General features: G+C 41.8%; 1 protein-coding gene across 14 annotated transcripts in view; it reads right to left on the bottom strand.

Annotated features, from left to right (window-relative positions):
• Positions 1–13,677, bottom strand: part of SRCIN1 (SRC kinase signaling inhibitor 1) — a 712,759-nt gene that overhangs the window by 12,761 nt on the left and 686,321 nt on the right. For 12 of the 14 annotated variants that reach the window (XM_089690017.1, XM_089690015.1, XM_089690023.1 and 9 more), the window contains one exon: positions 7,429–7,560. In XM_089690017.1, coding sequence (XP_089546143.1) covers positions 7,429–7,560 — 132 coding nt within the window. Of the gene's footprint in view, positions 1–7,395; positions 7,561–13,677 lie in introns of all 14 variants that reach the window. The other 2 variants (XM_089690024.1, XM_089690022.1) reach the window with 1 other exon arrangement.

Raw genomic sequence — 13,677 nt, 5'->3', positions numbered from 1 at the left:
GTCTCTGTTTCCTAAACCACTAATGATAGGAGATCAGCAACGATCCTCAGGATCACCGCTGATCTCTGTTTCATAAAAGGACACCTATACGCTAATAGAAATAGAACCCTACCTCTGAGAAGAAATTGGGATAAAACAACATATACAGAAGAGAATATGGAGAGGATGGCTAGCAGAGAACAGATAGATTGATGAATGGACAAATATACGAAGAGGGGTGCAGAGAAAGTTCGAGTACATACTTTTACCTAAGAGGAATAGGAAAACAGAAGCAAAAAAAAAAGTTGGGGAGGCACAGGGAAGTGGGAGAAGCAGAGAGACAAAAATACCAGCAATAAGAAGTGATGTATCTGGGATTAAGAATAGCTGGAGTATGAAAAAAAGTATGAACATTTAAAAATACCTGAAATACCTCATTAAAGACTAATGCATAACAGAATGGGGAGTACTGAGGTGGGTGAGGATAAGTGACAAACAGCCCTTTTTTTTTTTTAGACATAACACTAACATCAACTGTTTTGCTAAGTACATAGCAATCATTTTGTAGCATGTTAGGATTTATTATAAAAAATTCAGCTGAGCAAATGCAGGAATACATAAAATTAATTGAGAGATCATATTGCATGTTCCTGAAAACTCCTAGCAACCACATGCACACATAACAGTTTATACAGTAAAAAGAAAAAATAATAACAGTTTATACAGTAAAAAAAAAAGTGCCTGCCTATGAAAAGTAAAAATTCGCAAGCAAAAAAAAGTTCTGAGTTAAAAATTTCCACATTTTTGGGAAACACAACTGCTAGAAAGTATAAGCAATATATTCATTTTAACATTCTGACATACTGTATCACTGTAAAAACTGTAAAATAAATGTTCACAAAAATAATCACTGAACACTGATTTTCATTGATTTCACTGAGACAGACTTTCAGCAATTTAGAACCAGTGAGTTAGTGCCATTTACAGCAGTTAGACACTAGAGGACATAAAAAGCAGCTCCATCTGGTGGCATAACCCCTACAACTGCCACTGTGACTGAAAAAATGTCAGTGGCAACAGGTCTGACACAAGAGCAACGGAAACTGTGTTTCTTAAAAAAAACTGAGAGAAAATAATTTTATGGTAGGTACAAACATACTATTTTCTCCATCATTCACTGAAAGCAGGTTTTTTTCAGCTGGAACACACTAGTACTTTGTAGAGGCACCTCCTGTGCAACACCCCCTTCCATCTGGTTGTTGGTTGCTAGGATCGCCATGATTGCTTTTTTGGGGAAAGGGGGTGCTGGAAGGTGGGTAGGGGATGGAGACAAGGCAAGTCCTGAGAGGTGGTTAGAGATGGAGACCAGGGTGACTCTGGGGGGAGTACATGCACCTATTCTTTAAAAAAAAAAAAAAAGTCTGAGAGACCCAGACTTTGATCAAAGATCAACTCAGAACCAGTAGGATGTCCACAAATAGTACCCAAATGAGTGGCGGGCAAAACACACCAATAACAAGGTGAGCCCTTTACCTACAATGAGTGACTCACACCGCTGCCTTCAAAACTCTGTGGCCAAAACTTGCATATGCTGATGCAGCCACATCGACATTATACATGATTGAAGTGTGGACTGAGGACCAAGTAACAGATAGGAGAGACAGAAGCTTGGTAGAAAAAACCCCAAGAAGCACCTACTGCTTTAGTAGAATAAGCAGTAACCAGGAAACAGGGCTCTTTATACTTAAGGGCATAGGCCTGGAACATAGTCTGCTGTATACTTCTTGATTATAGAGGAAGAAAATCTGTTTAAACTCCTCCTTGTGTATGGACAATTACCCAGATCCAGATTTTGGTGGCTGAGATAACCTGACTGCTAATTTTCAACATTTGGAATATATAAACACAAAAAGGGCTGACACTTTCTCTTCTGCACAAGGCAGGATATAGCCCATCTTCAGTGCTGCTTCTGGACTTTTTGCTCCTCTCTGATGGTTGACATATGTCAGTGTAATAGCACTGTCTGCCTATAAAAGATCCATCCAGTGAAGCAGAGTTAATCTGATTCATCACAACTACACAACATTGATGGGAAGTTCAGCCTCTTTCATTTGTCCAGTGACCTGGAGCAGATGGATAATACAGGTCCCTCCCTTCAACTGTAGATACTGGCATCCTTCATCTGGATTCTCCGCCAAAGTGGTAAACAAATATTTCTCCAAGTAGAATGGTGGCATGGGCCACCAACCAAGAGATGCTAAGGGATAATCCTGATTTCCCTCTCTAGAGAGAGTGAGTGATTGTGCTTTATCCGAAGGATCTCCTATTGCAAATTCTAAAATTTGTATCATGCAAGAATTCACTCTTGTAATGTAGCACCATAAGACCCACAACCCTCACACAAGAGCGAAGAAATAAGCAGTGACTGATCTGAAGACACTAGACATCCTGAAATGTCTAAAGCTTCCCCAGTGGCAGAAGGAACTTAACTAGTCTGGAGTCTAGTATCAAGTCCAAATACTCCAGAGATAGATACATTCAGCAATTTTCTGACATTCTCCATTGGAATGCAAAGAATAACCTGGAGATTTTCTTCCATGTATGCAACTTGAATATCCACTGACACCAAAAGATCTTCCAGATGCAGGGACATGATCACTGACTGGATGGATTATATCCTGAACTTTTGAACTGATAATAAGAGCTTTCAAGTTCAAGATATCTCAGAAATCCTCTTAGATGGGTACAGTAAAGAAGTTTGAGAAAAATCCTCAGAATTTTTCTGTAGGTGGAACTGGTGGTACCGCTGACTCAAAGAGGAGCCCCCCGACTGGCAGTCATAAATCCAACAGCCACTGGGAAGAGTTGGCTGCAAAGAACATTGCAAACCCAGATGTTCAAAATGGGACTTACCCAGTAGGTGGAGAAAGACAGAAGTCATGGAGAACAGACCTTCATGCTAATGAGACAGGCTTGGTATGGATGCTTGGTACCCACAGAGGCAGGGTTCCTGTAACTTTTAGATCCCTTATATGAGTTCTATTTGGAAAGAAATGTGCACCTGGGGACAGTAAAGGCAGGTCTCAACCTACACCTGATCTCTTTGGCCAGGATTTAGGTACCTGTGCTCTTGCCAAAGGTAAAGTTCTTTATGATTTGGTCCAGCATAGAGGAAATTGCCAAAGCCTTTATAAAGGAATGGTCCACCAACTAGCATTTTAGCCAAAGGATCCTGCACAGTACAGTATCTGTGAAGCTAGTAAATTTTAGTGCTGTCACACAAAGATACCATCTGATCATGTTTGGACGTATCCGATGGAACCTCCTCAGCATAAAAGTCTAGCCCACTCCTTTACAGGTGGAGTCTAGAGCCACTCTCATCAAATCAAGTAATAGCATAAAATGAGCTTCCAACTGATTTCATCTTCCTGTCATTTGGGTCCTTTAAAAGAGGTTGTTTTCTTTACTGAAATATCGCCTTGTTCACCTGGGAACAGGTAAATCGAAGAAAGATGGACTAGCCCATTTTTGTTAAGATTCCTAATGGGCCCCACTGTAGCCTGGTCTCATAAGGCAACAGCACAGAATCCAGCACCACTGCATGAGCAGCTTATAAAATCTAGAAAAAAAAACACAACTGTAGCTGGGGGAAGAGGGGGTGTGTGGCATCCAACCACTGAGCACTGACCTAACTTGCCAAACTTCTGGAGCCAGCAACCCTTGCAGAACGCCTTTGGATCAAATGTCGATTGTTGTATAGAAGGACTGTGACAAAGAGGCTGATCATTGTTCAAACAAAAAGAAGACCTATGAGCGGTGTAAGGAAACTCATTAGGTATCCAGCTGGTCTTCTAGCCAGCTGCTTGATAGGAGATCAAATCAATCACATCAGCAAAACCCAGAAACTGGGTGAAATAGGTCTTTACTCCTTGAATGCTAGACAAAATCTGAATCACTTTAGTAATTGTGGGGTTAGGTCACCAGATAGAACCATAGTTGTTTTTTTTAAGTGCACTGAGCATTGTACAGATAAAACTATAATCTTTGAGCAAAGGCTGTGTTTCCCAATGAATGTCAGAGAAGAATTTCTTTAGTAATAAAGCTACAGCTGTCCTAATTTGATATTTGTCTGATGATTTTTGCTAACAAGAGCTGTGCTTGTAAAACATACCATTAAAAGGTCCAGTTCACTTCTAGTCCATTTACATTGTTTTCAATCTCAAGCTCTTAACCACTTCCTGTCCAGCCGTAGTATATAAACGGCCAGACGGTGGCAGTGCAGGGTCGGGTAGCCGTTTATAAACGGCCTCCCTGCTCCCTGCTTCTGCGCGCTCCCTGGGAGCGCGCAGCACCATGATCCGGTGCCCGCTGTGTCCTCCGGACACAGTGGAACACCGATCATCGTACGGGACCGCTGTGCAAGGTCCCGATCATGTGATCTCTGATTGGCCAATCAGTGATCACATGCAGAGTAGTAAGCAAGATGTCACTTCTGACATCATTGCTTACTACGTGTGAAATCTTTGAATGATCACAAAGGTCACATGGTACAAAGCTATTCACAACAGCCTTGTACCATGTGACAAGCTGTGACCAATGACAGCTCACACAGTAGTTCTCAATGGTTGCAAGTATGCAGCCAGAGAGAAGGAGAAATGACTGCTTTTATTATTATTATTATACAGTGTTTATATAGCGCCAAAGGGTTTGCTCAGCGCTGTACAATAGCGAGGGGGACAGAACATGAGACAATACAGTACAATACAATACACAAGGGGTTCGAGGGCCCTGCTCTTTCGAGCTTACGATCTAGGAGGGAGGGGATAGTGGTACAGGAGGAAGTGGCTGTGGGGGATGGAGTGGTAGGAGGAGTGGAGGAGATCGGTTGTTAGGTGAAGGTGGGGTAGGCTTCCCTGAAGAGATGGGTTTTCAGGGTGCGCCTGAAGGTGAGGAGAGTAGGTGACAGTCTGATGGATTGGGGTAGGGAGTTCCAGAGGATGGGGGAAGTCCTGGAGAAGTCCTGCAGTCGGGCGTAGGAGGAGGAGACCAGGGAGCTAGAGAGTGCGAGGTCTTGTGAGGAGTGAAGGGCACTAGTAGGGTGGTATTTGGGTATCAGGTCAGTGAGGTAGTTTGGGACGGCATTGTGAATGGCTTTGTATGTCAGAGTTAGTAATTTGAATTTAATGCGTTGGGCAATCAGGAGCCAGTGAAGGGATTGGCAGAGGGGGGTGGCAGATGTGGAGCGGTTGGTGAGGTGGATCAGTTTAGCCGCTGAGTTCAGGATAGACTGGAGTGGGGATAGCATTTGTTTGGGTAGGCCAGTGAGAAAGGAGTTGCAGTAGTCCAGGCGTGAGATAATGAGGGAGTGTACGAGTTGTTTAGTAGTGTCTGGGGTGAGGAATGTACGTATCTTGGAGATGTTGCGGAGGTGGAGCCTGCATGACTTTGACAGTGAGTGGACATGAGGTTGGAAGGAAAGGTTTGAGTCCAGGGTGACACCCAGGACTTTGGCTTGTGGGGTGGGATTGATGGTGGCGTTGCTAGTCGTGATGGAGAGGATGGGGGGGGGCGCGGGCTGGGGGAAAAACTAGGAGCTCAGTTTTGGACAGGTTTAACTTGAGGAAATGGAGTATCCAGTCTGATATGTCGTTCAGGAGGTGGGCGATGCGGGCGGAGCGAGAGGGGCTGAGGTGAGGGGTGAGAGGTAAATTTGTGTGTCGTCGGCATAGAGGTGATAGTTGAAGCCGTGAGAGTGTATCAGTTTGCCAAGGGAGGAGGTGTAGATGGAGAAGAGGAGGGGTCCGAGGACAGAGCCTTGGGGGACTCCAACAGAGAGCAGGAGAGAGGAGGAGGTAGCAGCGTTATAGGTAACGCTGAAGGAGCGTTGGGATAGGTAGGAGGAGAGCCAGGAGAGAGCAGCGTCCTTGATGCCAAAGGAGTGCAGTTTAGTAAAGAGGAGGGGGTGGTCAATGGTGTCGAAGGCCTCGGAGAGGTCGAGGAGCAGGGGGACTGAGTAGTGGCCATTAGCTTTGGCAGTTAGCAGGTCGTTAGTGATTTTAAGTAGGGCGGTTTCGGTGGAGTGTGGGGGTCGAACGCCAGACTGTAGTGGATCAAGGAGGTTGTTATCAGTGAGCCTACAATCGCCTAAGCGCTCAAGGAGCTTGGAAGTGAATGGCAGCAGGGAGATGGGTCTAAGGTTGTTTAGGTCAGTGGGGTCAAGGGAGGGTTTTTTGAGTATGGGGGTGATGTGTGCATGCTTTAGGGGGGAGGGGAATGCGCCAGTAGAGAGGGAGAGATTGAAGATGTGGGTGAGGGAGCGAATGAGCCTCTATGGGTGTAAAATACAGCCTTTATGGGTGTAAAAGCAATCAGTCTAAAAAAAAAAAAAAAAATCTTCACCACCCCCCACAAGTAGTACATTGTACTGTACTGCTAGGGTGACAGTATGTAAAAAAACAAAAAAAAAACCATAATAATATAAAAAATAAATAAAAATGTAAAACAAAAAATTAAAAAATTATTGTTTATAAACTAATTTGGGTTATTATTTTTTTTTACTAAAAAGATAACGGAATAAATTTTGGCCAAGATTTATGATGAAATATTTATTTGTAAAATTTTATAAGAAAAACACTTTTTTTCAAAATTTTTGGACATTTTCATTTACATAGCAAAAAAAATAATAATCCCAGTGGTGAATAAATACCACCAAAGTAAAACTTTATCTGTCTCAAATAATTGCTAAAAAATTCATATGGGTACAGTGTTGCATGACCGCGTAATTGTCATTCAAAGTGTGATAGCACTGAAAGCTGAAAATGGGCCTGGACAGGAAGGGGGTAAATGTGTCTGGACTTGAAGTGGTTAAGAAAGGGGTGGTTTGGGTGTATCTGAAATGTATTGGGTACTATTTTGATTGTCCCCCTGACCTCTATTGGAATAAAGTCATATCTGGGCCATTTAGCAGAGATGTGGCTCTTCAATTTACATTTTTGCTACATTGCAAATTGAATAGGGCTTTTTTTTTTTTTTCATCTTGGTATTTGTCTTCTAGAGGGTGACAGCATGCTGTTAATCTCTAATGACCATCATCAAGATATTCCTACTCTTGGGTCTTTCTCTTGTTACCTACACACAAGCTATGAACAACATACAAACACTTGTGCAATGGCAGAAGTGGATATATCCATATAGTGCAACTTGCTAACAGCATGAAGCTTACAGACTATAGTTTTCAGAGGGTTATTAATGAATATCTGAGTAAGCAAGAGTTATTGCATAGCATATTACCCCAGCAATGGATGGCACCCTTGGCATTGCACTTATCTCAAAACAGTTGGCATGACAAGGTTTTAAACACACAGACTGATGCGGGTTTCAAAATGAGACATAAGAGGGGAGTCAGTGTGTGCTAACCTTGTGCTCACATCTTCTCTACAGATAAACTACCTGCTGGTGGCCCTGGATCCTCATGTACTCCATCCTTTGTTTGGAATGCTTGCTGCTCTTGTCTCCACTGCTCTGTTGGACAGTTTTCAGTCGTGAGCCCACCATCTTCATGGGAGGGATGGACACTCCACTCTGCAAGTAGAAAGGGGAAGTGTCAGTAGAGGTGTAATCATCCAATACACAACTGTGCCTTTTTTCAATATTACAAATCCCTTATAGCATTACAAATTCAGCATAGCAAAGTTATTTTTTACTTTTGTTGTTTTTTTTTTTATTTGTTGTTTTGAGAGATTGTCTCTTGTCTGAGAGATTTGTTTGAAAAATGTTGGTCTGCTGCAATTTTTACCCGAGCTTTGGACCATGCTCCATCTCGATTGCAAATAGATCCCTTTTTAATGAAAATCTTTCTTTTAGACATCAACCAGCACCAACACAGCCACATGCGCATTGGCAAAGGAGCAAGTGATACTCAAATTGCTCAGTTTGTTTGTGAATATCGTTTTATCGCCATGGACAGTTGTAGAAATGCCAAGCACAATAAGCCTCAATATTGAAAGTGGTCACAAAAAAGAATATAGAAATCCAATGTATGAAAGTGGTGCCTTAGATTAGAAATGATGGTCAATCAATCCTACATGTTACTGTGGGTCTGGGGGCCAGGTTAAGAGATAATTGGCTGTAGCTCTTGATATAAAAACACCAGAAATGAGAAATTGATCCGCATGTGCAACATGTCAAAGAACAAATTGTGTCACAAGTGAAGATGAAACAACCTGTGCTTTTAAAAGTTAATTTTAACATGTCAGCATGTTTTGGGGTTTATAAAAAGCATTTGTTATCAGGGCTTGTGCATCCGTCATGCAATCAATTGTGTATGAAGTACATCTGTTAAGCTGCATGCAGCTAATGGGTGCAGCTATCAGCAAACTTTAAGTAACTAATAGGTGCAGCTGTTGCCAGTTGCTTTAGCTACATGTAGTTTTTGGCAGTAAAGCTGGTTAGCACTTTCTCTTTTTCATACACAGATGAAACAGCTGATTGTTCCATTATAATATAGGACTTATGCAGGCCATAGATGGGTCGAAAATCGGCCGATTTTCGGATCGTTAGTGGGCTATTTGTTCGGCCGTTTTTCAGTATTTTGGCTGTTTTTTTAAATCGGGAAAGTTGGAAAAAAAATCGGCCGATTTTGCCGATCGGCCGATTTTCGCGGCAATAATGGGCTAATCGGCCGATTTTTTACCGATAAAAAATCTGCGCATGAGCAGTGACCTGCAAGAGGAAGACAAAAAGAAGAAAAAGAAGAAGAGGAAGAAGAAGAGGATGAAGAAGAAGAAGAGGATGATGATGATGAAGAAGAAGAGGATGATGATGAAGAAGAAAAAGAAGAAGAGGGTGATGATGATGAAGAAAAAGAAGAGGATGATGATGATGAAGAAGTAGAAGAGGAGGAGGGTGACGAAGAAGAAGAAGAAGAGGATGATGATGACGAAGAAGAAGCAGAGGATGATGATGAAAAAAAGAAGAAGAGGAGGAGGATGATGATGAAGAAGAAGATGAGGATGATGATGATGAAGAAAAAGAAGAAGAGGAGGATGATGATGATGAAGAAGAAGAGGATGATGAAGAAGTAGTAGAAGAAGAAGAAGAGGATGATGATGAAGAAGTAGAAGAAGCAGAGGATGATGATGAAGAAGTAGAAGATGAAGAAGAGGATGATGATGATGAAGTAGAAGAAGAAGAGGATGATGATGAAGAAGTAGTAGAAGAAGAAGAGGATGATGATGAAGTAGAAGAGGATGAAGAAGAGGATGATGATGATGATGAAGTAGAAGAAGAAGAAGAGGATGATGATGATGACGAAGAAGATGATGATGATGAAGAAGAAGAGGATGATGATGATGAAGAAAAAGAGGATGATGATGAAGAAGTAGAAGAAGAAGAAGAAGAGGATGATGATGAAGAAGTAGAAGAAGATGAAGAAGAGGATGATGATGATGAAGTAGAAGATGAAGAAGAGGATGATGATGATGAAGTAGAAGAAGACGAAGAAGAGGATGATGATGAAGTAGAAGAGGATGATGATGATGAAGAAGTAGAAGAAGAAGAGGATGATGATGAAGAAGAAGAGGATGATGATGAAGAAGGAGAAGAAGAAGGATGAAAATAAGAGGAATTCCAGTCCGGCAAAAAGTGTCCCTGCAGAGAGCTCCGCTATTTCTTTGACAGTTCCTTGACATTTACAGCGGTTGCAACATTGTATCTATTTGTTTCCGAATAAAAACATCTGTATCCTAAATGGATACAAATAGATACATTGTTGCAACCTCTGTAAATGTCAAGGAACTGTCAAAGAAATAGCAGAGCTCTCTGCAGGGACACTTTTTGCCGGCTGTAGACGGGATGAAAATCGGCCGATGTTTTTTACCATTGGTGGTAACGTCGGCCACTTGAAGGACCGATTTTTCGTTTTTTTAAAAGAAAAATCGGCCGATTTTTGACCCATCTATGGCCTGCATTAGACCTGGTTCACACTAATGCGGTGCAGGAATGGCAAAAAATCCTGTGCGTTTCCTACACTGCATTGCAATCACACAACGTCCATGTGATCTGGTGTGGGTGTCAATGTTAACAACACCACAAAACAGATCGAAAAACTCAGTGTGTTTTCCAGAATTCACATTACATGGGTCTGAACACCCACACGATGAGAATCAGGTGTGGGATAAAAAGGGTACTGCACCTTTTTGGTGCGCATGCAATCTGAACCATATAAAATGTATGGCTCAAATTGCACCACACAGACATCGCATGTGATTTGCACAGGAATGAGGTGCGATTCCTGTGCGAATTACATGCCGTGACCCACGCTGCACAAGTGTGAACCTAGACTAAAAGGCAGCCTTGCAAGCAATATAGAAGGATACAGTCCTGATGAAGTTGGCTTCTTTTAACCCCCAGCACATGATGGTACCTGTTTGTTTTGTTTTTAAAAAAAAGGTAATGCCCACTTTTCAAACCAAAAGTTGCTTCATCTACATTTGTGGTGCCCTTACATTTTGTTCTTTGAAGTATACAAAGAAGAATAGTCTGTGCTACTGACAGCATCCAGTCAGCTTTTTTCTTTACCCCCTTGACCGCTGGAAGATTTTAACCCTTTCATGAGCAGGGTTTTTATTGGCTATTCAGCACTGTGCTACTTTAACTGACAATTGCATGGTCATGCATTGTACCCACTTAAAATTTATCTCATTTTTTTCACACAAATAGAGCTTTCTTTTGGTGGAATCTGATTGCTACTGTGTTTTTTATTTTATGTATGAAAAAAGACTTGAAAAGTTAAAAAAAAAAAGAACAAAATAATATTTTCCACTTTCTGTTATAAAACATATCCAATAACAAAAAAAAAAAAAAAATCTAATTTCTTCACAAATTTAGGCCAAAATGTATTCTGCTACATGCCTTTTGTAAAAAAAAAAAAAACTCATTAAGTGTACATTGGTGTACACTTAAGTGTGAAAATTATAGTGTCTACAAACTCTGGTGTATATATACAGGAAATTACGCAGCCATAGATGCTACACTTGTAATAGCGGTGATCAGCAACTTACACCGTGACTATAATAGTGTGGTGGGCAATCTGGCACTACGGCCTCCTGCACACAGGGCACTTTTGCTGCCACTTTTAGGGGTGTCAGGCCATTTTTTTTTACTGCTTCCAAATGCCCCTCCTTATGTGTCAATGCACACAGACTTTTAGAAGCTTTTAGTGGCTGGGGGTTTTAGGAGCTGTAAAAAACCCCACTACAGTGCATCTAGGCACGGCAGCATTTTGGCAGAAAAAATTCTTGACCTGTGTAAACATGTCTAAACGTGCCTAAACGCAAGTCAATGCTAGGCGTGTTTAGTGCTTGGGCACTAATTAACTTCAATGGCCAGAACAAATTATTATTTTGGCCAATTAAATGAATTAACACCCAAGTGCTTGATGCCTGTAAATGCTCCTAAATGCTTTTAAAAGCATTAGACACCTTTGCAAGCATCAGGCGCTTTTTCTGCCAAAACACTGATGCCAGGAGGAGCAGTGTTTTTAATACGTCCTGTGTGCATGAGGCCTAACAGACACTGACTGGGTTATACACTAACTGACATCACTAGTGACACTAATACAGTGATCACTGATAATACTGTGCACTGTACCAATGACACTGGCTGAGAAGGGGTTAACATTAAGGGGCAATAAAGGGGTTAACTGTGTACCCAACAAGTGTAATGTGTTCTGCTTTTACTCATAGATTTGGCTGTTTTTGTATTTGGTTTTCAGGGAAAAGGAACAGCCAAATTGCTGTTCTATTTACACAGAGTTCTGTATGTTTGTAAACACAGAACTCTGTGCTGTGATTGGACACACCAGATAAGCAGGTTTCAGCCGAAATCATTGGCTGAAACCTGGTGCCAGTGTACATGCACTTACGTACATGTACACTGCCTAGCCTGCGACTGCCGCCTGCTCGCAGCAGATGTACTGTGAGTGGCCAGCAAGCAGTAAGGTTAAGGGCCCAGAAAAATAAATGGATGTAGGGTATTGGTTATTATGTAGTAACTCTTCGAAAGCCTTTCATTTATACAATCTAATCAGGAACACAGCTTAGTGATATATTAAGTTTCTGGACTACCGCCCAAATTTGGAATGGTTTGAGAGACCAAATGTTTTTAATTGTCATGTTTGCAAACAAGGAGACAACACAGAACAGCAAAGTGTCTTGGGAGCTCAAAGATCTTCTTCAGAGCTTGAATGTAATGCAGAGACTAGAGGACTCTAAAGTGGAATAATCACCAAGGTCTAATTGTTCACTGCAAATAAAGCTTGTAGTAAAGAATTAAACACTGGTATTCATGTCACTTAAAGCCTAGTAAACACGGGCCAAATGTTGGGTGGCATAGGTTGGTTCAACTGAAACCAGCTGACATTCGGCCCGTGTCTATGGCAGCCGGTCAGACAGAAGCCGGCTGAACTACAGGCTTCTGTTGAAGGGGCATGAATGAAAAAGGTTTGCCAATCGGCTCCTGATCAGAGCTCTTAGCCAATGGCTGAGGGTGCTGAACAGAGTGTTGTGGTGGGGGGAAGCCCCCACTGTTAAAACACAATAGCACAGCGGCGGAGATGACTGTACTAACATTGGATAGTTAGTACAGTGGCTCCTCCTCAGCTGTCAGGTTTTTTTTTTTTGTTCAGCCCCCTGGGCTGAACTAGTAGTGTGTACCAGCTTTAGAGTCCACTGATCTTTCCATCACATTCAAGTCCTGAAATGGTGGCTCAGGACTTTAGCTCACTGCTTTAAAAGAGAAGTATGGTTAAAGCTTTTTTGGTTATATATCTCTTGTATCTCTCATAGGAGAGAGATTGACAGCTGGCTCTAAGCGTGAGGCTGAGAGCTGAAGCCAGCTGTTCCTGCCTCCTCAGTGAGTGCTAGTGCAAAGCGTAGAGCAGTGGAGGACAGTCACCACTCTCCACTCCAAGCAGACCAAGAACTGAGCAATCAGTGGTCATGTGATCAGCATAGAGGGGAGTATGGATTTTTTTTATGTATGCAAACTTCTCCTTTAATTGGATTTGAATCTTCAAATCCAGGCTCCCTCCTTTTGGGACACACCCCTTTTGTTGAGAGCAGCTTTACCAGAGCCACTGTGCCAATTGATCTACTGATGGTTTTATTCAGGTGCCTCATCTTCATTTATTTCTAGATCCCAAATTTGGAAGGCTGAGATGACTCTGCTGAGTCTTTAATGCTTGCAGAATTTAACCAGCTCAACAATACTAATGGATAAGGGATCGTAGGTGGGAGGAATGCCATCATGACCACTGCAACTTAGCAGGCCTGCAGTGCAAGATGACTGCAGGCCAGTCCCTACTGAAAACTTGACTGAATCCGAGACTGCTATTGCATCAATTAATCAAGGTAAGTAAAAATGATTATTACTTTATTATTTTTTATGCAATTCATAGACCAAAAAAAAAAAAAAACAGACTAACATATGCAGATCAGCTGTCACCCCTTTGATCTGCAGATGAAAACAGAGTAAATACAAAGTAGCAATTAAGGTACTATGTATCTCTAAATCCCATGCCTGAACAGGGTTTATAAACAGTGTTCATAAATTTAGTTTTTTCTTTTAACTGCTCTAGCTGTAAAAGCATTTTGATAGCCGGAAATTGCTGCCAAAAGCAGTGGTGGTGGTGGGATGTGG

This window comes from Staurois parvus, unplaced genomic scaffold (genome assembly GCF_062004578.1).
Source record: "Staurois parvus isolate SC_StPar_1 unplaced genomic scaffold, SC_StPar_1.0 ptg000511l, whole genome shotgun sequence".
NCBI lineage: Eukaryota > Metazoa > Chordata > Amphibia > Anura > Ranidae > Staurois > Staurois parvus.
This window is presented reverse-complemented; position numbering and strand designations above follow the sequence as displayed.